Below are 24025 nucleotides of genomic sequence, written 5' to 3'. Positions count from 1 at the left end.
AGATATTTAAAAAACAGTTTTGTTGATTAAAAAACACTATATCGGATTCATATCGGTATCGGCAGATATCCAAATTTATGATATCGGTATCGGTATCGGACATAAAAAAGTGGTATCGTGCCATCTCTAGTCTGGTCTATGTTGGCAAAGAGAAAGCATGACTAAGCTGAATGTTAACAACATACCCTGACAATTTAAACTCCACAGTTTAAATGAACTTATAACGGTTCAAATAAAGTCTATTTTTTAAATGTACTTTTGATTTGATCGGACAGGATGACAGTCCTGGGACCCCCAAAAAGAAGAAAGAGGTGAAGAAGAAGTTTAAATTGGAGCCTCACGAAGATCAGCTGTTCCTGGATGGAAATGAGGTGAGTACGTAAATGGTAAATGGCCTGTATTTGTATAGAGCTTTACTTAGTCCGTAAGGACCCCAAAGCACTTTACACTACATTCAGTCATTCACACACACATTCACACACCGGTAATGGCAAGCTACATTGTAGCCACAGCTGCCCTGGGGCGCCCTGACAGAGGTGAGTGCGTTTGCAGGATTGTTAAATCTACACAGGAAGTGCTTGTGAAGTACTCAAAGCGTGCCTCTCTCCTGCAGGTGTACGTGTGGATTTATGATCCCGTCCACTTCAAGACGTTTGCGATGGGTCTGATTCTCGGTAAGTCAGCTGAGTTCTTCTCCTCAACTATCAAAAACAGAATGAAAGAGTTATCTGACACGAATTTTCCCGGTTTTTGTCTTTCAGTTATTGCGGTGATAGCGGCCACACTGTTTCCGTTGTGGCCAGCTGAAATGCGTGTTGGAGTGTATTATCTAAGTGTTGCAGCTGGCTGCTTTGTGGCCAGCATCCTGCTTCTAGCTGTCGGTAAGTGCAAACAGTAATAAAATCATTGGTCCGGGCAGGGATGTGATGAAATTTGTGCCAATACATGTTGTAGATGAGACGCATTTCCACAGCTGAAGACTGTGTTCTGTATTTATTTAGTGAAAACTGTGCCATATGTCAGAGGGAAATCTCCGCAGTTCCCACCCTTTTTCTCCACTTTTGCAATGTAAAAGATATTCTATGAAAAATTAAGGCAGCACATGAACAATTTTAAGTTGGATTTCTGCTGAGATAAGTAGAGGATGGTTCAGGGTCAGCTGATCCAGCAACTATAAGTTTTATCAAAAAGGAAGGTTTGAAGTTTAATCTTAACAGTAGAAGGTTCTCCCAAATCTAGACTGGGAGCTGGTTCCACCGACGGAGGGGTCTGAAAGCTAAAGGCTCTGCCTCCCATTCTAATTTTAGAAACTGCAGCAGAGGATTGAAAGGGATTCACAAAATAACCCATGGGGACCAAAAGTGGACGGAACCTGATAATTCAATTCAATTCAATTTTATTTATATAGCGCCAAATCACAACATAAGTCGCCTCAAGGCGCTTCATAGATACAGAGAAAAACCCAACAATCATATGACCCCCTATGAGCAAGCACTTTGGCGACAGTGGGAAGGAAAAACTCCCTTTTAACAGGAAGAAACCTCCGGCAGAATCAGGCTCAGGGAGGGGCGGGGCCATCTGCTGCGACCGGTTGGGGTGAGAGAAGGAAGACAGGATAAAAGGCATGCTGTGGAAGAGAGACAGAGGTTAATAACAGATATGATTCAATGCAGAGAGGTCTGTTAATACATAGTGAGTGAGAAAGGTGACTGGAAAGGAAAAACTCAATGCATCATGGGAATCCCCCAGCAGCCTACGTCTATTGCAGCATAACTAAGGGAGGATTCAGGGTCACCTGGTCCAGCCCTTTTTTAGCAAAAAGGAAAGTTTTAAGCCTAATCTTGAAAGTAGAGATAGTGTCTGTCTCCCGAATCCAAACTGGAAGCTGGTTCCACAGAAGAGGGGCCTGAAAACTGAAGGCTCTGCCTCCCATTCTACTTTTAAATACTCTTGGAACAACAAGTAGGCCTGCAGTGTGAGAGCGAAGTGCTCTAATAGGGTGATATGGTACTACAAGGTCATTAAGATAAGATGGGGCCTGATTATTTAAAACCTTGTATGTGAGGTATGTATTAAAGTATGTAATAAACTTTTCTTAGCTTCCAGGAGACTGAGGCAACTACCAATGAGAGCGCAGGATACTGTAAATGGTCATATAGCCTGTTAGTAAATAGAATATAGGGTTGCCTAGGCAACCGTAGCCTGGTGTGTCTGCAAGCAACCAGCTGTCAGCTTTCAGTGTGGACACAGCTTAAGCCTGCAGTCTGAGAACAGTGTCTCATTAGGTTAATATGATACTGTGAGGTCTTTAAGATAAGATCAGGCCTGATCATTCAGGACTGTATGAGGAGAAGGACTTTAAATTGTGGTTTTAACAGGGAGCCAGTGATGAGACGCTAATGTGGGAGAAATATGGTCTCTCTTTCTCCTCCACTTTTTGATGCCAGGTGTGTGTTAAGTTTATCTCACTGCTTGGTTCCTGTCTCCTCAGCTCGCTGCATTCTCTTCCTCATTATCTGGCTGGTGACGGGCGGGCGCCATCACTTCTGGTTCCTGCCCAACCTGACAGCAGACGTTGGTTTCATCGACTCGTTCAGGCCGCTCTACACCCATGAATACAAGGGACCTCGAGGCAGCGAGAAGAAGGGCACAGACAAGTCAGACGAGAAGGACGGCGGCACTTCCACCAAGGCTCAGAAGTCAGACAGCGACGAGAAGTCGGACAGTGAAAAGAAGGATGGCTACGAGGAAGAGGAGGAGGATGAAGAGGAGAGTAAAGAGGTAGGGCGGGAGGAGGGTAAGGAAGCGGAAGGGGAAGGAACGGAGGAACGCCAGTCAGACACAGACAGCGACCGCCGAGAGGATGAAGGCTCACAGCACAGCAACGGAAACGACTTTGAGATGATCACCAGGGAGGAGCTGGAGCAGCACACGGAGGAGGAGGAGGAAGAAGAGGAAGATGAAGAGACACAAGAAAGGAAAGAACGGTTTGTGAGTGAGACTAAACCTCAGACTGCTCAAACATAAACTTCTTCCAATCCCATCACTCTCTACTTCTCTCTGTCCTTCCCTCCCTCCCTGCTGTGATCCCAGGACCTGCTGGTCCGGCCTCTCTGAGGCTGCAAAGAGGTTCCATCTCTTGTTGTTGAGATCTTCCACTAAAGTACCGAGATAGACGCAACACTGAAAAGTTAACACCCACAACAATGGGGAAACAATGTTTAAAAAGAAGCCTTACGGTGGATCCGTTTCCTCCCACCCAAATGTTATTTATGTATAAATGAAACTGCCACCGGACACATTTGCCTGAGGAATCCATCAGACCAGACCTCCTCCACTTTTTTCTTTTTCTTTGTGTCAGTTCAAACCAATGTCTCTTATTTATATCCCATCAATGGATTCATTTGGATGTTTTGTATGTGAGGTCAGACCTAGAGTAGGTATGAGTTTAAAGAACGATGGTGTTAAACTGACCAGTAAATAAAACACGTTCTGTTTTTTGGCCACCTTTTTTGTCATAGGAGCTCTGTATTGTCGGTATAATCCACGGTAGTTCTGGAGAAAGCCAGGAAGCCACTGTTCTCTCACATTTTGTGGTAATTTAGCAAGCCAGCTGTGCCAGGAGCGGTGAGTCTGATAGCTTTCTCAGGCAGCAAAATGACCAGCGGGTCAGCTTTGAAACCTGAACCTCACCAGATGGACCAAAACCTGTAGTTTACTCAAAAGAAAAAAATAAGCAAATCAACTATAATGTGGCTGGATGGAGCTTCTGGACAGCAGAGCGTTCAGCTCTTTGAGGTACTTGCTATTTTCAGTTTTGGGTTGTTTTTTTTTTTAATGGCTTATGATCATAGTGCAATCCTGTACACACTGTGTGAAGTACTTCTAGTTCATGTTTAATAATGTGGGACTCATCTTTAACAGTTAGTGTGAGCAACTGGGATGCAGGGCCTACTTCACTAAAAACAAAAATTGCAACATTTGCTGTACAACTAAAGCAAGGAGAGGTAGAGTCGGCTCATTCATTTGCAAACAGAACCAGATAATAATGTTACGCAAACTCTAGTGCCAAACACAGCTCACGACGACGCACGCTTTAAGAGGGAGAGCTGAGCGTAAGGCGTGTTCGGGTCAATTAGTTTTGTTACTGTCCTGTCAAACTCAACACAACTTTCACAGAGAAAAAGCACAGCACGGTTGTCGTTAGTGTGCAGCTAAACAAAGACTTGTTGGTCTCAATGAAACCGTTTAAAGGCATTTGCACTAGACTCCAACCATGTCGGTCCCCGTCTCGTCTCGCACAAGCCGCCACACAGCAGTTGGCGGGCGTCGCTTTGTGAATCCAGCTGGCGGCTGTGGTCCCACTAACCGTGGTCCAAGCTGTTCCTTCACGTTATCTTCTGGCTAGAAATGTCTTAGATGCTGTTTTTAGTCATAGCGAGAAGTTTATTTCAGAATATAAAATAGAAATGTATCATTTATAAATGGATTCTATTGATATATCAGATATATGCATTTACTCAGTCTAAGAATCAAAGTTTGCCCCTGCTTTTCTGTAGGAGGTGTAACTTTAATCCCCAGAGTATCTATTTTTGTTTTTAATATGATCATAAAGTGTACTCATTATTTAAAGGTAACAACAGTGGGAGTCTATTAGATATCAGCATTTTTATCTGTCTTTTTTTTTTTTAAATACATTTGCCACAAAACTGTTGAACTTGTGACACGGTGGGTTAGTTGTGTGGTGCCATGTGTCTCACAAACAGTGGTCAGTCATTAACTTGAGGTTTGCGTAACACTAACAGTGACCTGCCGGTTCCCCACACACTCTGATGAAGTAATATTTTAAAATAATCCACACAGCTTTCTCTACAACTCTTTTAGTTTCTCCTCTAGCCTTTGTAGTTTGTTGCTTTGTCTGCTGTACTTCCATTTAGCTCTCTAATGACCACGATGTCGTCTTGTTTATGTGTTTTGTTTTGTTTTTCTTCCCCAGAAGGGGTAGTGTTTTTTTTTTCCCCTTCCTGAGTTGCCAGTGTGTCAGTGGCTGTTCTCTGAATATTGGCATAAATATTTCACAAAAGAGAGAGCAGGGGAAAAAAGATTCTCCCAGTTGTTCTTGACTGTTGCACAGTATCGGTCTGTTGTATATTGTAGTATTACTCTATGCTGCTGCTGCTTCTCATCACGCATTTCCGGGAGAAATAATGAAAGTGGAAAAAAAACTGTAAAACCTCCATGTTTTATCTGTGGTCAAAACAAAAAAAAAAGTCTTTTGATCACCTAGTTGTCCACATTTGGATTGATATCATTCTCAAGACTGTCTCCTGCAATATTGGAGTATAATTTAATAAAATTGGATGTCTGGAAGTATATATGTATCTTATCATTGCAATAAAAATATAGAAAGCACAATGAGCACTGTGATTTTGTTTCTAATATTAGATCTGTGACCACCAAAAACAAATTAATTTTTTTTTAAACTACAATTAATGCCTCACATTTCGTCCCCCACAAATATTTGCAATAGATGTAGCAAAGGCACTGATTAATTTAAAATGTTTTAATTTAGCCCGTCTCTTCTCCTCTTCAAGATCTTTTGACTTCTGGACAGATTATAGGGCAGTGGGGGATTTTTGTGGGATTATTTCTTCAATGTCCTGCTCTGGCCACTCGTTTGAATGTGTGACTCCAACTCAACTTATCCCTCAAACTACCTGACCTTTGTGTCAAGTATCATTGGAGCGAGTAAGCACTACAAATCAGGGACAGAATGGCTTTTTTTCCCACAGATTCCAGAATTTCCAAACCCAAAGAGGGACTGCATTCCCAAGGATCAAACTTCTTCGGTCCTGCCATGAATCTTCTAAGAGAGACCTGAAAGGACCTAATCTGATTGTATGTGCCAGCACGCTCTAGCACATTAAAAAAAATACAAGGTGTTTTTGGCCACACCACACCAAATCTTCACCCAATCATCAGATTTGTATGAAAGCTTGTTTCTGCCTTTGAATTAAAAAAAAAAAAAAGTCAGGCAGAACAAAGTTGAAATTTTGAGGTATACCAAATTTGATCTTACCTACTGAACAAGTCAAAATTTTAAGATAAACAAATTTCTATTTCAGTGCCACAAACATTCAATTTTATTTATATAGCGCCAAATCACAAAAGTCACCTCAAGGCGCTTCATAGATACAGAGAAAAACCCAACAATGATATGACCCCCTATGAGCATGCACTTTGGTGACAGTGGAAAAGGAAAAACTCCCTTTTAACAGGAAGAAACCTCGGGCAGAACCAGGCTCAGGGAGGGGCGGCTATCTGCTGCGACCGGTTGGGGTGAGACATGCTTCCATTAATTTGCTTACCTGCGCTTTAACCCACTTCCTGACAATTAATTTTAAATACCTGGCTCACTGTGTGCAGCGCACCAAAACGTGAAGCAAAACATGGCAAGACTTACATCTAAAAACAGCAGCAGTGCTAACATCAGTCCAGAGAAACAGCAGTGAATGACACGTAATTGTAGAAAATGTGCTTATTGAATGATTTTTACTGGCTAACTAGAACTACTAGTTTTCACATAAGAGCTAAAAAAAAAAAAAACTGATTTGATGAAGGGAGAGTTTGGTTTCACATAAAGATGAAAAAAGGAAAAAAAAGTTTGTTTTTTCTTTATTTTTAAGTTTGGCTCCTGCTACATCTTTTAATCATTTCACAATCTGTTGATAACGACGGCGACACAGAAATCTGACTTGCATTATAACTCAGGCTGAGAAGTTTGTAAGGCAGCTGAAACATGAAGTGTTTTACGGTGAGAACAGAAAGTAGGCCGTGAACTCCACAAGACGTTCATAAAGTAGAAAACAATCACATACAGTCGTCTTTGGTTTACTCCGTGATAGAAATTTCATTTTAAGTCGACTGTTTTCTTAAACTTGCTTCAAACTCCTGTCCTGAAAATATTCAGATATTACATAAATATGACGTTAAATAAATTAATCCTAGATTCTTGTATTTACAAATTTACATTTAAAGGTTGAGTACAAAGAGTATGTTTGCTTCATTTCAGCTTTCAGTGTATCTCTACGTTTATGTCGCTAACATCTAGCACTCTTACACTTATCATTGATGATTGTTTAGTACTCATGAGGAGCTTCGGGTGGTCATCATCATGCAATTGTTAAGAATTTTTTTTTTTCCATTCCCGGGTAAGATGAAACATGCTTTCTTTCTGGAAGATACACATAAACTACAGTGTGTATTCACTGGACTGTAATGCGTTGATGACTTGGGGTGCAAATGATCACTGTGCACCGCTGATTTGGTTGCAGACGATTCCTCAGTTCGTCTCTGAACAAACCTGATCCCTTCGTTCTCTCCGGGCTGCTGCAGAGAGCTTCAGCTGAATGTCTTTGAACCCCAACAATACCAGTCAGTTTTCTGTGTCTGACGAGTCAGAGGTGTCTGCGAGTCGGGCCTGCCTCTTGCGTACGTTCCAGTGCAAACACTGAGCCAGACTTTCAAACCAGTCATACACCAGGTCGTGACAACAGATCGATGGCACCGGATAACAGGAGGTCGTGATCTTAATACTGTGGGTAGAAGAACAGACGGAAGAATCATCTTAAAACTGAGGAAAAAAGTATTTGTAGTGAATCTGTTACAGACGTCGACACTTGTGCTTACCAGTCTCCGTGCTGGATCTCCTGCCTCTTCCTGCCATCAAACGACACCCAGGCAGTGTTCCTGGCATCAGGGGACAACGTGATCTGTTTCAAGGAAGGCGAGGACAGACTGTCAGTGTTAGAGTTAAAACAACATCAGCCAGGCGAGCAGCTCCATTTTACTTTTAAAGCGTTTTCTAACCAGCACTGACAAACTTACGGATGAGAACAAAGGGCACGTCACTCATTTTGTGAGCATCTGGCCATGAACCAAAGCACCAATGCAAAAACTGCTGTTGTTACCAGATAAAACAAAGTGACTATAATTCAGAGCGGCTGACAGGAACAATTTTATGAAATGTATCCAATATTTCTCATTCAAACCCTTGTTAGAGCTGGTATAAGTAAGAGGGTTACTGGAGTTATTCCACAACGGTGGGGTAAAAATTTAATTAAGATATTTAAGCCTGTAATAAAGTGATGGACAGACCACCAGCCTCACAGCAAGAAGCTTGCTCGTTCGAACCGCCTGACCTGGTACCTGGAGGATTGTGGGTTTTCTCTAACAGTCCAAAGACTTGCATGTTAGGTTACCTGGTGTTTGTTTGTAGATGCCTCCAGACCAGTGTTAATGTCACTGACCAATACATTCCATCAATGGCCTTTTCTTCTGACAAAAACAAAACAATAGCTAAATAAAAACTAATGCACGAGGACAAAAGCTATGATGAAATGTACCGACACTTTTATGAATGAGCTGAAGATAGTCTGTTGAGACGAAATCCAATCAGAACTAATTAAGTTGTGTAGAATGGTGGTACACGTTTGGAACAGATATTCTTGTGCAGTAAGGTTAGACACGCACATTTGTTGTGCCCATAAGACACAGTCTGAGCTGGGTTGGGGGCGGCCACTAAATAGTACATGGACTGGTTCTTTTATAGCTTTTTTCTACTGTACTTGTTTTATAAACCATGCCTCATTCCCCCATTCATAGAAGCACTTTTTTTCCTATCTAAGATTCACACACTCACTCTCTGGTCGGATCAGAGAACAACTTGGGGTTCATCATCTTGCCCAAAGGTCTATTTTGTAAATCTTGGTGATACCATGTTTCAGAGAGGAGGATTATCTGTAGTACACTCATTGGCTGGTGACTTGTGACTGACATGTCATTAGCGTATGTGCGAACAGCTGCACAGTCAGATGCGACCATTCCTCTGTTCATCTTTTGGTTTTGTTCATTTTAAGCCAAGGTAGCAATGGTGAAAACACTAAAATATAGGCTTCAAAATGGGACTTCACTAACCAGTAGCTGATCTCATGGCAGCTGCATCCTTTATACTGTGTTGGCAGATCGTATTGATGGCTCTTTTCGCGTTATTTTGGCTCAAGGTGAATACAGTGAGTGAGTTTGGGCTATTAGTGTGGTGTGAAAGCGCACTGTTGTGTGGGGGGAAAAAGATGCTGGATTTCTAGCAATATGGACTTCTATAGATTATGTTAGATTCATAATTGTTGTTTGGCAACATTTAAATATGATTTAGTTTTTTCCTTCCGTCAGCACTGAGAGAACATTTAATATATACAAAACACAATAAAGATGTTTCCAACCTCCTCCTTACCATGAGCTCCACCCCAGCAGGAACCACGATGGGCCTGAAAGAGAGCGAGTGGGGGCAAATGGGAGTGACCATGATGGCGGGGACATTGGGATGGATCATAGAAGCTCCTGCTGCAGCCGCGTATGCCGTGCTGCCTGTAGGTGTGGACACGATCAAACCTGGAGAACAGAGTGAGATGGAGGCAGTTTATAACATTTGCCTTTGACTTTGAGTTTATTTGTACACAAACACTTTGTTTCAGCTCTAGTAGAAACCGAATCAGTGCTCTGGAAGAAGCACAGACCCACCGTCTCCCTGCACTGAGGTGATGAGTCGTCCATCAAGGTACAAGTCCACGTTGGACAGGTAGGAGGAGGGTCCTCGATCCACCACCACCTCATTCAACACCTGCACATGTACGTGTACACACACACACACACACACACACACACCATAGATAAGATCAGAAGGCCTAGGGAACTCTGCCAAGTTCTTAGAAAGGATATAAATCCTCTCTCCGAATACTGAAGACCCAAAATATGCAACTGCAGTGCCATCTTTTGACCAAATGACACATACTTAACTCATTCACTGCCATTGACGTCTATAGCCGTCAATGGCAGTGAATGAGTCAATGGGTTTAACTCATTCACTGCCAATGGCTGGCAGTGAATGAGTTAATATGAGCAGTTATCTATAAATGTGAATTTAGTGCAGTAAAATGAAAAAGCAAATAAATGTCTTTAGCTCGGGATCACTAAAACACAGTTAAAAAATAAAACTGTAGCAATGGTTGTGATTTTACAGATCAAGGAAACTGTATATAGACTGTATGGAGACAGCAGAAAAGATTGTATGAACTTGCCAGAGTGTCATGCTGTTAATATCCACATGGTGGTGCTATTTACAACAAAATTAAATCAGTTTGTCCATTTAAGTTGGCACTAAAATTTCAGCAAAATATCTGGTTGATTTTTCCACCAAACACTCAAACAAGCAAATCTAATAAAAGGAAGCCTCTGGTTGGAGATGAAGGTCTAATAAACAAACTGGTTGTCATGTAAATTGTAAAGAAACTCCACACCCATTGAGCAGTAAAACACAGAATAACATATCCATGTGTTCCCTGAAGACAGCCTTAAATCTGCTCAGTGTACTCCATAAAACAATAAACTAGTACATTACAGAAAGAAAAAAGTACAAGCAGACTGACTGCAAACAAATCATGTTCCACACTTCAGTGAGTCTCACAGCCTGCTGCAGCGCCGTGTTGTGATGTCTGACAGATATACTGACGTCAGCTGAGCACAACGCAAACATCCTGCTGGGCGCAAGCAGACATGATGTAATGTGAGGTCAAACTGAAGCTCAGGGATCAGAACAATCCGTCACTGTCTTTTATCGATGAGCCTAAAAACTCCAGGGGGGTGAGAGGACTAAGGAGAGGGCTGTGCTTAGAGAGAGAGGCTATGTGTGTGTGTCGTGTTCGCTAGTTACACAGTGTGTCAAACCGAGAACGTCAGGAATCATTAAATATCCATTCGGCACTGACTCCACTGTTGACGCCACAGTATCCTTGGAAACTGGCTCAACAAACATTCATAACATCCGAATTTCTCTCCCGAGCAGCTTTATTATGACTGTTGCCATGGCAACCAAGCTGATGATCCCTCACTGAGCCCTAGACTACACACACATACACACACAGTCAGGTTCCATCATCTTAATGGCGTGCAGGAGTGTGATCGGGAATTAACAAGGAGGCCAAACTGCAGTCCCATGAGCCCAAATATTTACAGGAACTAAGGAACCACAGGAACTTAACTGGGAACTAAGAGGTCCCAGCTGCTGAATCTAAAGGACATCAGAGAGATTAATCATATGATAGATTTAAAAAGGACTGCATTTTAGAGACCCGCAAGGAAACAGCAACATGGTTGTGGTGCTTTCCTTGGCATCTCAATGATCTCAGGTACAAAAGTTAAACCTAAGGCTTTTAGAGAGTTAACTGGATTTTAAATCAAATAATCAGGTTGTGATGTGACTGGAATGTAGACTTTCAGTTTTAACTTAAAAGGTTTAACAAAAGTACTGTTTAAGAATTCATTTTCATACATAGTCTCACATTTTCAGAAGTCCTAATTTTGAAATCCTTCAACATACTGTTGTTTTTTTGCAGGCTGATTGGCTGGTAACCCTATCATCATCATCATCTTCAGGGTTTTTCCCACAAAAACCTTAGGTGGTTTGTGTTTTAAGATTTCTTTTAAGTGTGTGTTCAGTTAGATAAAGTATTTTATCAGCCTTTTACACAGGTAAAACCTGCCTGAAAAGGTTAGTCAAACTATCAGACGCAGCATTAAAGATGCAGTCACACTGAGTGATAAAAGTGTGTAAACAGCATACTGGAAATACATTTAAGGGCTTTTACTGGTAATTGTATATTTAAGACATTTTGAGACTCACAGACACCCTGATAAATTCAAAGGAGCCATGACTGTGAAAAAGTAAACTGAAAACTCAGCGCATCTGTCTCCAAAGTACACAAACAGCTGAGGGACGCAACGAAGCAATCAGCTAATTAACAGATGCTTCTCTCCTGCCCTGACACTGTTTTTTCACTCTCTTTGACATCAAACTGTTAGGTCGTTCAATGAAGGTTTGTAACCCTTGCCCTCATTATAATATTTTAATTTATCATTTAGTGGCACTGATAACCGCGTGAATAAAAGTTTGCATCAGCCATGCGTCTTCAAGCTAGCCACAAGAGTTTCATCTGTTGCCTGACAGCTGCACACTTTCTTCACACCAGAAACCCCAGAAGGGTTGACTGTGAATGGGTAAATGTGACCTGTGCTGTAGGAACTGAGTGCTTCATAAGAACAGAAAAGCTCATTCTATCCACCTACTAAATTCCTAAAATTATTCTTCAAAATCATGAAAAAGTTCCAGCCTGTAATCTACATTTATGTTTATCTTGAGAATTGTCCAACCATTAATCTGATGATCTGATCATCAGAATGACGTACAATCCACCTCAGCTTCTAAACAAGAACACAAAAGCCAACAAGCTTATTTTTGTGGCATAAACAGTCCAGCAGCTGATATTCTCACTGACCATTTTAACAAACCTGTAGCTGCAGGGTGACCCTGCCAGCATCAGTGTTGGTGTGTCCATGAGGAAGGAGTCCATTGTGCTCCGGCTGTTGTTGTGGCCCTCCGCTGTACGGCTGCTCTCCTGTTCTCTGAAGCATGTCCTTCACCACCTTCACCTTCAGACGACTGCGCAGAGTGATTGCTGCGTTGCCTGAAAGTCCCCCAAAAATTGCCGATCAGGTAAAAAGTTTCCAATGAAACTATTATTATCCAGAAAGAGCTGCAGTTTACCTTCAAACACTTTGGTTACTTCAGTCTTGTATGACTCAAACTTGAACGGTGTCAGAAAGCCCAGAGAGCCAAGGTGGAATGCCATGACTGGAGGGACACTTCCCTGCGGAAAAGAGAAGGCACGTCATTATGTAAAAATTAAAACCAACTCAGAACAATAGAAATGATCCAACCTATACTTTGAAAAGCTCATCGACAGGAAAACTGTAATTAAATATTCAAGTCCAAGCATTTCTTTTTATATTTTAAACAAACATTAATTCAGAAGAGAAGGAATGTGAAAGATTTGTTATGGTTATAATGCAATTACAATGCAAAATGAACATCTGTTATAATATTACACACACGGCAACTTCTAAAACACAGTGTGTCTTTGATGTGATTCATTTTGCTATTCTGAGTCTGTAACATGAAGGAGCAACAGTCATAAATTACTCACCAGGGTTAAAAGCGCTAAAATAGAAACAGTGGAAAATGTAAAACTCGCTTTTTTTTCTTTTATGTCACCGCTACAAAGGTCTTGGCTAACGTCAATAAGGTTTTCTGACATTTAGAAAAAAAGAAAAGAAAAGAAAATCACAATACCTGGAAGAGCGAAGAGGCGTAAAGCAAAGTCCCGTCGCCACCCAGACAAATGATGAGATCGATGCAGTCGGATATATCATCGTAACCTGACGTCACACAAAGTAAGTGCTTAAAAAATACAACAATGTTACTTCAAGCACGAGCCATTAAAAGATTTCCCCCTCATCAGACACTGCCAACATCTTTCATCATATTTACTCAATACTCAGGATCCCTTATTAAAGTTTCACCTTTTGCACTACTTTATAACAGTCAAAACACAGATTGTCAGAATATTTCATTAATGGCAGTTTAAGTGTTTTTAATAGAAAAACACATTGGGAAAAAATGCTGCATGGGAGCATCCAATAACATGAATGACAAGGAAACAGCCACCATATGTAGTGAGGTACTGATCCAACACAACATTAACTAGGAAAACAGAGCAGTGGTTCAAACATGCAACATCCTCTCTCTGATAGCAACTCTTCAAACTGAACACGCTTATTTTAACAAACAACGACACATCCTTTAAAGTACTACAATATAAGATCCGAGCGCTGGAGCCTATCATAGCTGTCACAGGGCAAGAGGTGGGGTACACCCTGGGCAGGTCTTTCAGATAAAAACCTACATGAAGTAGGGACAATGAGACTAAAGAGCTATAGGAACGAAAAGATGCAAAGCACAAATAAACAGAAAAACCCAACACTGACAACACTACTTCGGCTGTAGCTAATGTAGTTAATGGAAACAATAATTTAATAAACCCAACAAAAAACAGATCAGGAAAGAAAATTTAGCAAAGCTGCTCTTTATCTTAGTTTAAAGGATGACTTTATTAATAAAGATCATTTAGTTATACTATAAAAAGAAGATGAAACGCAATAGAAACAACACATTGTTATACATGTTTTTTTTAACACATCTCCAGTACCCTTTTTATTTTTTTAAACAGAAACACAGGAAATAATGAAAAATGAATGTAAATAATTTTAAATATGTAATCATTCTGAAAGGAAAACTGTAAGTTCAGCAAGTTCTTTGCATTGCTGATGTGGTCATCTTAAGAGTAGAAATAGAATAGCGCTTAGGGTAACATAATCAATAATTCAACACTTCATCTTTGCCATTTTTACACTTTTACTGAAGAATAAACATCAAAAGATTGCACCTTTTACTAAACACAAATATCTGGTCTTCTAATGGTCAAGTTTTGTGTTGCTTTGGGTCTCACCCTCTCTGAAGGTGCAGAGCTGATTACGGATTGAGCCGAACGCCTCGTCCTTCGACAGCGTGGCGTCATCTGCGACCCTGCGCTCCACGTACACCATCATCTGCTTCTCCTGACACAAAAACGCACAACAACAGCCAAAACACACACAGACATCTCTTAAGTGTAAGCCTTTCAAAATAACGTTAAACATGTGCCAAACACATGTAGCTAGCTTAGTGATAGCACCTGTATGGAATGCAAATATGTGGATTCACTGTCCAACACCGACCGTCTGGTTTCACAAAGTACAGCTTTTTTTTTTTGTTTTTTTAAAACAAACATCTGGTCACAAGGTGTTGTAACTGCTTGAAACGAGACTATAACTTACATGTCTGGACGCTTTCCTGCATTCTTCTTTATGATTATTTGTTGCTCTTAAGGTCTACAAGTGTGTCAGTGTACACTTGGTTCTTTGCCATGTTTCTGAGTAGGTACATGGGTGAAGTTTACAACTCGCCAACAGACAAAACTGAAGTGAAATCACTTTTAAAGAGACGGCTCAGCCCAAACTCTACTTTTGTTCTGGCCTATTTTTTGTTATTAATTTATGTATGTTGCCCAATTTTGGAGATACTTGTTGTTAAAAAAAAAAAGTCTGTCTTCTCTGAAAGAAAAACAAACAAACACAGTCTGTTGTCCTGGTAAAACACAGACACATGGTAGTGTCCGCTGGATATAAAAGATAATTTAATCAGACCAGGCCACCTTCTTTCGTGGCACTCAGAGCAGTCTGTGCCGCCCTGTGTGATCCGTCAGGATTAATTTGTTCTTTAGCAGCTCTTATGTAGGGCTGGACCATGCAGGCAAGCTTTCCCTGACCACAAACATCAGTAAGCTTCGGGTGCCTTTGTCCTTTTTGCCCCAGGTTACCTGTAGAGCCTCAACTCAAACTATCCCAAAACACCTGCCATTTTGGGGATGCTCTAACTCAACAGCCTAGCATCAAAGCTTTTATCTCGCTGACACATGAACTTTGAAAACTGTCTGATCGCTGCCTGACTAACATACTCTTAACAGCAGACGCGGTAATAACATAATCAGTGTCAGCAGTTTTATTGTTGTGGAAAATGGGAGTGCAGTACATTATCGACTGTATGACACTATAAACGCTGGGTCCTGTACCTCTACTAGAAACCTGCAGAGCTCTTTGAAAGGTTCAGCCAGGCTCTCATCTCTGATTTTCCTGATGACGAGCACATTCACTGGAGGTTTGTTCCAGGTGAGCCTCTGGCTGGCTGGGTCTTGGATGTGCCTGGGACACGGACACAGACATAGAGAAACAAGTGAATAAACAAACACCTAAACCTACAAACACCGTCTCTCCGCGGCAGGTTATAAAACACACACAAAAAAGAAGAAATGAACACATATAATATATTTAAATGAGTTTAACGTAACCCTACCACATTGTACTGATAGTTTAGGTCAGTCTGCTTTTGATCCTGACAGACATCAAATGAAGTAAATCCGACTGATACCATGTCTTCTCAATTAAATAAATATGATTCAGTATTCTCAAGGAGCCTAGTCATTCATTAACCGTGATGAATGACTCGGTCACGTTGAGGTCATGTCTGTACAGGCTGGGGTCAAATTCCAAACACAAGAATATATAAAATGGTCTTTTCCTCATCCCTTTACCTTTTATCTCCCTTCTTCTTTCTGTGGCGGATAACAGGCATTGTGCAGGTAAATCTGTCTGTATGCGTGTTCACAAATCAAGGCCAAAGAAACTCTTTACGATCAGGTGACGATCACTATCTGTAGCCCACTTTGTAAGCCTTCCCATCTCAGGTAATATCCAATCACAGCATTCTAAATTTATCTTATCTCATTCAGTTACAAAAACTCATCTGTGTCAATGTCCTAACAAACACAAAGTCCGACTCATTCAGCACCCTCATGCTTACATGACTGAAGTTGGGTTGGGAAGAATGCAGGCTTTGGGTCCGAAGTGAGTGGCTGGATACGGTCCATGTAGAAAGTGGGCTCTTCTGTGTGAAGGAAAGACAGTGGAGTCAAGAGAACATCACCTCACGTCCCAAGCAGCAGAGCTGTGCCAGTGGCACGAAGGACCAGCTGGCAACCTGCAGTGCAAACCTCTTAGGAGAACTTTCCGCTGTGTCGCTTGCTGAACTGCAGGGCTCCAAGTGCTCGTGTTGGCCTGGCAACCTCCGGCGCTCAATCTCCCACAGCAGCTGTTCATGATCGCCCCCCCGTCGCTGCGACCTCTTCCCATCCCGTCGTTTCCTTGGTGACTTGGACGAGTGCTCCCTGTGCTTAGAGGCCCTGGGTGACTCTGACATCTGACCGAGCGGGGCGGAGGGTCGCAACATGGCTCTGTCCGGCACTGCTAGGGGCCTCGATGGAGGATTGGTCTCTGAATTTTCCATCCTGCAATCAAGGAACATAAATACTGGGTTTGGATGATTTCTTATAAAAATCATTCAAACTTGAGTAAAGTTCACATCTGACAACACAGGAATCAGGTGACTGGTTTTGGTACAATAAGCCATTCAAAGTTTTACCCTCATGCTATGAAAATCTTCCAAGTCACAAGATCTTGGAGTACATTTTAAATTACATTAATTTTTCAGGCATTTTTGAGTCCTCATATTATATCATAAGGAATGTCTAATTTTTACCAACATTTAAATACATGCTCATCTTCTAGTCATGATCTCCTAAGTTTAAATACTTTTCCAATATAGTAATTCCCAATGTCCATCAAATTCCTGTGCACTTCAATTGTAATTCTTAAGGTTTATAAACAAAGAAATCTGACTGAGGCAATCAAGTGGGAGGCACTCATTGATTTGAGGTACTCATTACTGAAATACTTAAGAGCCCCCCCCCAAAAAAGGAAACTATGACAATGCCTGACTATTTGAAATCAAAAAAATCACCCAATGCTTTGTTACGTTATTTATTACTTGGTTCCAGCTTCTCAAAGAGGATTTGCTGCTTTTTATTGTTTTATAAAATTATACATTTCATGTCCTAGGATTGTGACATGTTGAATAGACCACAGGAAGCTTTGCCTATACCAGACTTCTTTCAGCTGCTCCCTTTAGAGGTCACCACAGCAGATAATCAGCCTCCATCTCACCCTGTCCCTAGTATCCTCCTCTGTCACATCAGCCCTTTCTATGGCTTCCTTCTCTGTCCTCAGAACCTTCTCTGAGGTCTTCCGCTGTTCAGCTCCACATTCAACATAATTTGGCCAGTATATCCACTATCACTCTTCTGCATATGTCCAAACCACCTCAGCCTCATCTCTTTGTCTCTAAACCACTTAACCTAAGCCGTCCCTCTGATGTACTCTTTTTTTAATCCTGTCCATCCTGGTCAGTCCCAATGAAAATCCTCACACCTTCAGCTCTGCCTCCTGTCTTATTGTTAGTGCCATCCTCTACCCTATACAGCAACGCCTGTACCAGACAGACAGACATTTAAAGGCCAAATAATAATAATAATGATGATGATAAATTATAAAAGCTCAAGAGTCCCACAACGTAATTGTTTTTAAATGTGCCTGATAAAGTAAACCAGTATATGTATGTATTTAGTGAGCAGATAATCCTTCAACCTCAGAGGTTGAAACCTCTAAATGACCCTAACAAATCACAAATAAAACATTTTTACTTGACTGATAAATCGTCTCTGTTCAACTGCAGGTTAATTAGAAAAATAATGACTGATCATTTCAATCATATGGACTTCTCCATCCTAACCGGTGAAATATACGTCAAGAAAACACTCCTGTACAACTTTCTGTTCAGCCCTCATTTTCCAGCAGTGGCCTTGGGCCCAGTTCGGCTGACATAACCGTCCGTTTATAACACATTGCGCTCGCAGAAATTAAACTAACAGACACACACATAGACACACAAACACCTCAGTACCTGCCGTGACTAACGGCTTTGGAGCCGTTGATCTGTTGACAGCTACCGTTACCTAGCAATGGCTAACCGGCTAACGGGTCCGATCGGCAGTGAAACTTAACAAAATGAAGCCTTACTGTGTCACAAACACGCGAACGCGCACATGTCGTTACTAATTCACCACGGCTCGGGAATATTTAGACGGTACCGAGCGTGTATTTTAAAAACAGAAGCGCTGCTATCAAAGAGTACAAGTTGGGACGTTACAGAACGGCGCGTGACCGGGGAGGTGACGTCACCGTTTGTCAGACAGCGCTACAACCCCCGCTCTCTGAGCGTGCTTAAAGCCACAGCGCCACGCCTGCCGCTGCTGGTCAAAGACGGTACTACACCCTCATAATGCACACTAAAAATACACTCACCGGACACTTTATTAGCTACACTTTGATAGTACAGGGTTGGATTCCCTTTTTTCGTTCAGAGCAATCCCAAAATATTCATTACAGATTTTGGTCCATGTTGACATGACAGCATCACACAGCTCCTGCAGATCTGATGGCTTCACATCCATGATGTGAATTTCCTCTTCCACCAAATCCCTAACGTGCTCCGGTGGAGACTATGGAAGACATTTAAATAAAGTGATCATCACAGGTTTAAGAAACCAGTCTGTGATCCCACGTGAGATAAGTGTGAGTTTGCCTCACATTTCATCCACAGCTACCTTCTGTTGGCTCTCACAGGAATTTTTCCTGGGTATCTGTTGATGTGTCTTCCTGCTCATGCAAAAATAACTTATTTAGTTTTCCTGGTGTTTACACCAACTAACAAACCAACAATCTCTGTATCATCAGCAAAGCCAACATTAAAGACATCAGATGAGCCAGGCCAGCATTCATTAGTATGAGTAGATAAGACTAATGATTTAACATTCCCCTGTGGGGCTCCAGTGTCGGTGCTAATGGTGGGTGATACTTATCTTATTTATCACTCAATGATCTATCATTGAAAACGGACTCAACCCCTATGATGGCTGCGCTGTCGACCTTTTTCTGTGACCACCTTTGCATTGTGTGGTCTTTCATTATGAAATCCAGATGGAAAGTCCACAAACAGAACACATACATATGTTTTTGTTTTGGTTCAGATGACAGTGTATTACATGCACCATGTACTCTTCCTTCTTGTGGGTCCAGTTTTTTTCTTGCATGTCGTTGAGAACACCATTCTCTCAAAAGTTAATGCTACTGGACAATAATCATTTGAAACCCCGTGGTTGTGACGTTTTTGAAGGAGGAGCTATTGATGATGGTTTTACAGGTTCTGGGAACACACTTCTTCCCTCCACACTACCAGTTAATCCATCAGGTCTGGCTGCTTTTCTAATATTGATCTTTCTAAAACGTTGAGTGCTGCAATCACTTGCTTGTCAAGCTTAAGCCGTTCCCTAATTCAGATGCGTTGAAGTGTGATCCTTCAAACCTCCCATAGAATTTATTCAGTTCTTTCATCCCCACAAAACCTTTAAGTCCCTTTTTCCTCTCTTGCCCTATCGTTGTGTACACTCCCTGCTCCATCTGTGTTATCTTTCACTCTATTTTCTGCCTAGACACCTCATCATCACCCAATGATGACGAGGTGTTTGTTTGTTGGTTCAAATCCTCAGAGTAGCATACAGAGCACTGCAATGGCCCACTGCACTCATGGCTGGTTGGGCTCATTTTTACATCATGACTCAGAGGTTGCAAGCTTCCACCTTCAAGCCAAAATGATTCATGTTTTTATTAGTTAGCCTACTGGCATCCACCTGCTGGTAGACTGTTCTTTCCATCTTCGCACTGCCTGTTTCCCACCACCACATGCACAGGTGCTGAGTTTTTCACACCTCTCATGTCCTGCATATTGCCATGCTGCTTGTCCTGACTCTGTGCTGCACTGCGTGCTCGCCATCCTCTTGAGATTAGCTGCTACATACAGATATCTGTGAATTATCCTCCTTTGAAACCCCAAACTACAGAATAAATTTGCACTCAGTCCAGGAGGAATTTTGTCAACCAAGCTCTGTGTATATTTCTCAACACTTGGATCCCCTCCCTGGTTTTTCTGGCTGTTCTCTTCCTTCTACCCGCAGGAATACCCTCATACCTGGATCCGAACGGGGTCTGGCTGCGTTTCCTCAACAGCCTTCTGATAGCGTCTGCCCAGCCTTGCCTTGGCTGCAGTTCCTCCTGACAGCTTCTGTGGTTGGAGATTTAATTTTAGCCTGGCTGCAGAGGACAAAACATGACTGCACAAAGCATTTTACTAAAGAACCTACATTATAAGAAATAAAAAACAAAAATTTTATTTATTGGATTAATGTGGATTTCCCTGTAACAAACTACAGAGAGGTACTATCTGTTGGCTTAAAACTTTGATCACAATAGCTCAGCTGAATTGTTTATCATTTCCCAGATCTCCAGAGGACCTAGATGATTTTGGTAACTCCCTGACTTTTATGTAGCACCAGTTTGAACTCAAAACCACTGGTGACATTATGCAGGTACACCACCAATTATAAAAAGCTAGAACATTCTTTCGTTGAGGTCCAAAAATAGCTGCTGGACACGTATGTCACTCCTGATGTTCTAAAGTGGCGGCAGGTTTATTTTAGCATTGATAACTGGAAATGACTGTTTTCTGTATAACTCTATCAGTCTGTCACATCATAGTGGAAGAATTCTGGCCCGTTCCTCTTTACGTTGCTTCACTTCATTAAGAATCCCAGGCAGTCATTTATGCACAGCTCTGTTAAGATCTCTCCACAACATTTCAATCACATTGAGGTCTAGACTTTGACTGGACCACTTACATTTTTCAGCAATTCTGCTGTAGATTTGTTGCAGTTTCGTTGTCCTGTCCCAGTTTGACCCAAGCTTTAGCTGCCAGACAGATGACCTCACATTTGACTTTAGAATACAGAGGAGTTTATGGTCGACTCAATGACTGTGGCTGTAAGACAAGACCTTCTCATCACCCCTCCACCACCGTGCTTGACAGTTGGTATGATGTTTGTGCTGATGTGCTGTGTTTAGTTTTTGGCAAACATCTCCACTTTGCTCTCATCTGCCCAAATGAAATTTGTTCAGATGAAGCCATGCTGCCATGTTCTTTTTACAGAGAAGAGGCTTTCCCCAGTTCAGTCCTTTTCTAAATATACTGTCATGAACTTTAACATGTGAACTGAGGCCTGTAGAGCCTGACATATAGCTCTTGGGTGATTTGCAGTTTCTCTGAACATTGCACAATCTGACCTTGGGGTGAATTTGCTGAGATGTCCACATATGAATGATGGACTTGTCTGGCCTTATAACCCTCTTTTTTCCTTGGCACTGAGTTAACACACTGACCTGCTTTTACAGAAGAGCTCAGAGTTACTGCTGATCAGTTAATCAAGTGGATCTGATTATCAGCACCGGACTGTTATGTGTAAGGATGTACAGGACCATAAATGTTGGTGAGCTCTATACTTAAAGGCGGTCTAGAAAAAAGACATGACGGATTTTGACACTACAGAACTTTACTTGAATTTGATCCAAGTTCATTGTCTATACAGGGTTTTATTTACAAGATCTGAAATCAGGAAAGGGCAAAAACAGAAAAAAACAAAAAAAACAAACACTAGATACAACTGAGGTATTAGCTAAAAGCATTTACAGGTATGTAATCTTTCTAGTAAATATCTATGATGATAAACAGAGATGCAGTGTCTTCTGCTTAAAAAACATCTTTTTTTTATATATATATCACAACATGAGGTAGGAGAACAGTGTCTCAATTCATGCAAGAACAAAAGTCTCATCACACTGTAGTATTGGCAACATAGTATGCAATGGTCATACACAGACACTGTTTCATGTTTCAGAACAGCATCAAGGGGGGGGGGGGGGGAGTTGTCTTTTTTCCCATCTATAACAGGATGTGTATCAACGAAATCAGGGTATTCTTTTTAGTGACCGGCCATCAGTGTGATCAGCTCTACTTAAAAGGCTAATTACAGCCTGAAGAAAAGAAAAGAGAAAACAAAGAAATCACACACCCAACTACAAATCAAACCACCTTCAAACACTTCAAAGGTCAACTTGTAGCCATTTACAAGTTCTCGTCACATAGGCGAATGGTTATGCAAATCTTGCATTCAAATCTGTTCATGTGGTAAATAAAACACAGCTACCTCCACTTTTTTTTTTACTTTTTTTTTTTTTTAAGTCAGTTGGGCAAAGTTCACACCTGTAAAAACTGTACAAACTAGATCCAAGTTCTCATAACACAGCAAAATGCAAAAAGGCCCAGCACGCCCCATTATTCTTTAGTCCTTTTTTTAATCATTGTGATGTGGTTTAAAAAAGTTAAACAGCGCCCCCATGTGTATAAAATGCAAACTACTCAGAAAGTACAGACCTCCCTTAGATATCTGCTCGTGTGTTGAATTTTTAATATATATTTATATATATATATATTTATTTTTATATATGTATTGATATATTTTTCAGCTGAAGAGGTAATTAAGTGAATAAAAACTAATACTGATTATATTCTAAGTGAGAAATGACGAGGATAATATATGATCTTAAATCAGGACACAATCGCACGTCCAGAGCTACATGAGCAAGTTTCTCCTGTTTCCCTTTTCAAAGCTGCTGTGCTTCAGTCAGACATTGGAGGCCCGCCCACAGACACACACACACATTCCAAACAAATTAGGCTACAGGTTATACTCTTCATGATCTGACTCTGACTTTATATTCAGCTAGCCTCTGATCCACTCGCGATATAAAACTTGCACACGTTCAATATTCATGCATATGAGCCAACTCAATCTGTGTGTCATGTGCAGGGAAATCTTTTTCTCTTTTTTTGTACATTAAACAGACCGATAGTGGCCCACAGATACAAAAAGTAAAGGGGTAGTAAACCATGCAAAGAAAAGAAAAGAAAAGTTTTCATTTTATCCACAAAGCATTTTCAATTTTGCTCAGAGGAGACAGAAGGGAGGAAAACAGCTTACATTACACAGTAAACAGTCCATTATGATGAAATCCACAAAAAAGTATTTCCATCAGTTCATAAAGAAGGGAGGGAAGTGTGTAACAAAGTAATATTTTCCTATTTTTTGCTGTTGTCCTGCATCGCATCTCAGTAAACCACGTGTTCCACTCCCCCACATCCACACAAAGTCAAGTTCTCACATCAGTTTTCATGAAGAAAGCAAAAAAGAAAAATAAACAAACACTGGGGCTGACTGAAGCCTCGGTTCTGATCCAAATATTATAACCTTTTAAGATTATTTATTTATAAGAACAGTTAATATATTAATGACTACTGTATTTACAAAGTGAATATAAATCTTTTAGTTAATACGTTAAATATTTTCTTTCATAATTTCAATAAAGGTTTAAATGGAACAACAGTAGAGTGTACATTTGTGGCATGGGGGTTGATTTTTACTGGTTTGTGCACCTGCACCTGCTTTTCTGACTGTCAACAAACCACAACTGCCCGCTTCTTCAGCTATGTCATCGTAAAGGGAAGCTGTGTGAGAAAACAGGATGGAGCACAGTGGAATGTCTATCAATTTGCATTAATGGCAGATGCATTAAGAAA

At 41.1% G+C, this 24025-nt stretch overlaps 2 protein-coding genes across 3 annotated transcripts in view; one reads left to right on the top strand and one right to left on the bottom strand.

The window, feature by feature from the left end:
• sec62 (SEC62 homolog, preprotein translocation factor) overlaps positions 1-4686 on the top strand; it is a 15957-nt gene extending 11271 nt beyond the window's left edge. The window contains exons 5-8 of the mRNA XM_005729143.1: positions 276-371; positions 614-674; positions 762-881; positions 2492-4686. Coding sequence (XP_005729200.1) covers positions 276-371; positions 614-674; positions 762-881; positions 2492-3027 — 813 coding nt within the window. The 3' untranslated portion in view covers positions 3028-4686. The remainder of the gene's footprint in view (positions 1-275; positions 372-613; positions 675-761; positions 882-2491) is intronic.
• Positions 4687-6658: 1972 nt separating this feature from the next.
• Positions 6659-18681, bottom strand: nadkb (NAD kinase b). Of its 2 annotated transcripts, none has more exons than XM_005729141.2 (12): positions 18404-18681; positions 16599-16892; positions 16409-16492; positions 15621-15750; positions 14460-14568; positions 13244-13329; positions 12659-12761; positions 12403-12578; positions 9580-9679; positions 9293-9450; positions 7690-7772; positions 6659-7595 (listed from the first exon to the last, which is right to left on the bottom strand). In XM_005729141.2, exons 2-12 carry the CDS (start codon positions 16889-16891, stop codon positions 7436-7438), a joined length of 1482 nt encoding a protein of 493 aa, XP_005729198.1. In that variant the 5' UTR covers position 16892; positions 18404-18681; the 3' UTR covers positions 6659-7435. The 2 variants fall into 2 exon arrangements, with proteins under 2 accessions (XP_005729198.1, XP_005729199.1); XM_005729142.1 differs by having other exon boundaries at positions 18520-18681.
• Between the last annotated feature and the right edge of the window lie 5344 nt (positions 18682-24025).

This window comes from Pundamilia nyererei, unplaced genomic scaffold (genome assembly GCF_000239375.1).
Source record: "Pundamilia nyererei isolate P.nyererei 1_Seehausen unplaced genomic scaffold, PunNye1.0 scaffold00031, whole genome shotgun sequence".
In the NCBI taxonomy this organism is placed as follows: domain Eukaryota; kingdom Metazoa; phylum Chordata; class Actinopteri; order Cichliformes; family Cichlidae; genus Pundamilia; species Pundamilia nyererei.
This window is presented reverse-complemented; position numbering and strand designations above follow the sequence as displayed.

What these genes read in the sequence shown, in the direction of transcription:
- nadkb (XM_005729141.2), bottom strand. Translation starts at nt 16,891, where the DNA reads ATGGAAAATTCAGAGACCAATCCTCCATCGAGGCCCCTAGCAGTGCCG. An exon ending in TCTGCAGGTTTCTAGTAGAG is followed by an intron (nt 14,569 to 15,620) that starts GTACAGGACCCA and finishes TTTTTGTGTCAG; the next exon opens with GAGAAGCAGATGATGGTGTA. An exon ending in GGGTCACCCTGCAGCTACAG is followed by an intron (nt 9,680 to 12,402) that starts GTTTGTTAAAAT and finishes GTACATGTGCAG; the next exon opens with GTGTTGAATGAGGTGGTGGT.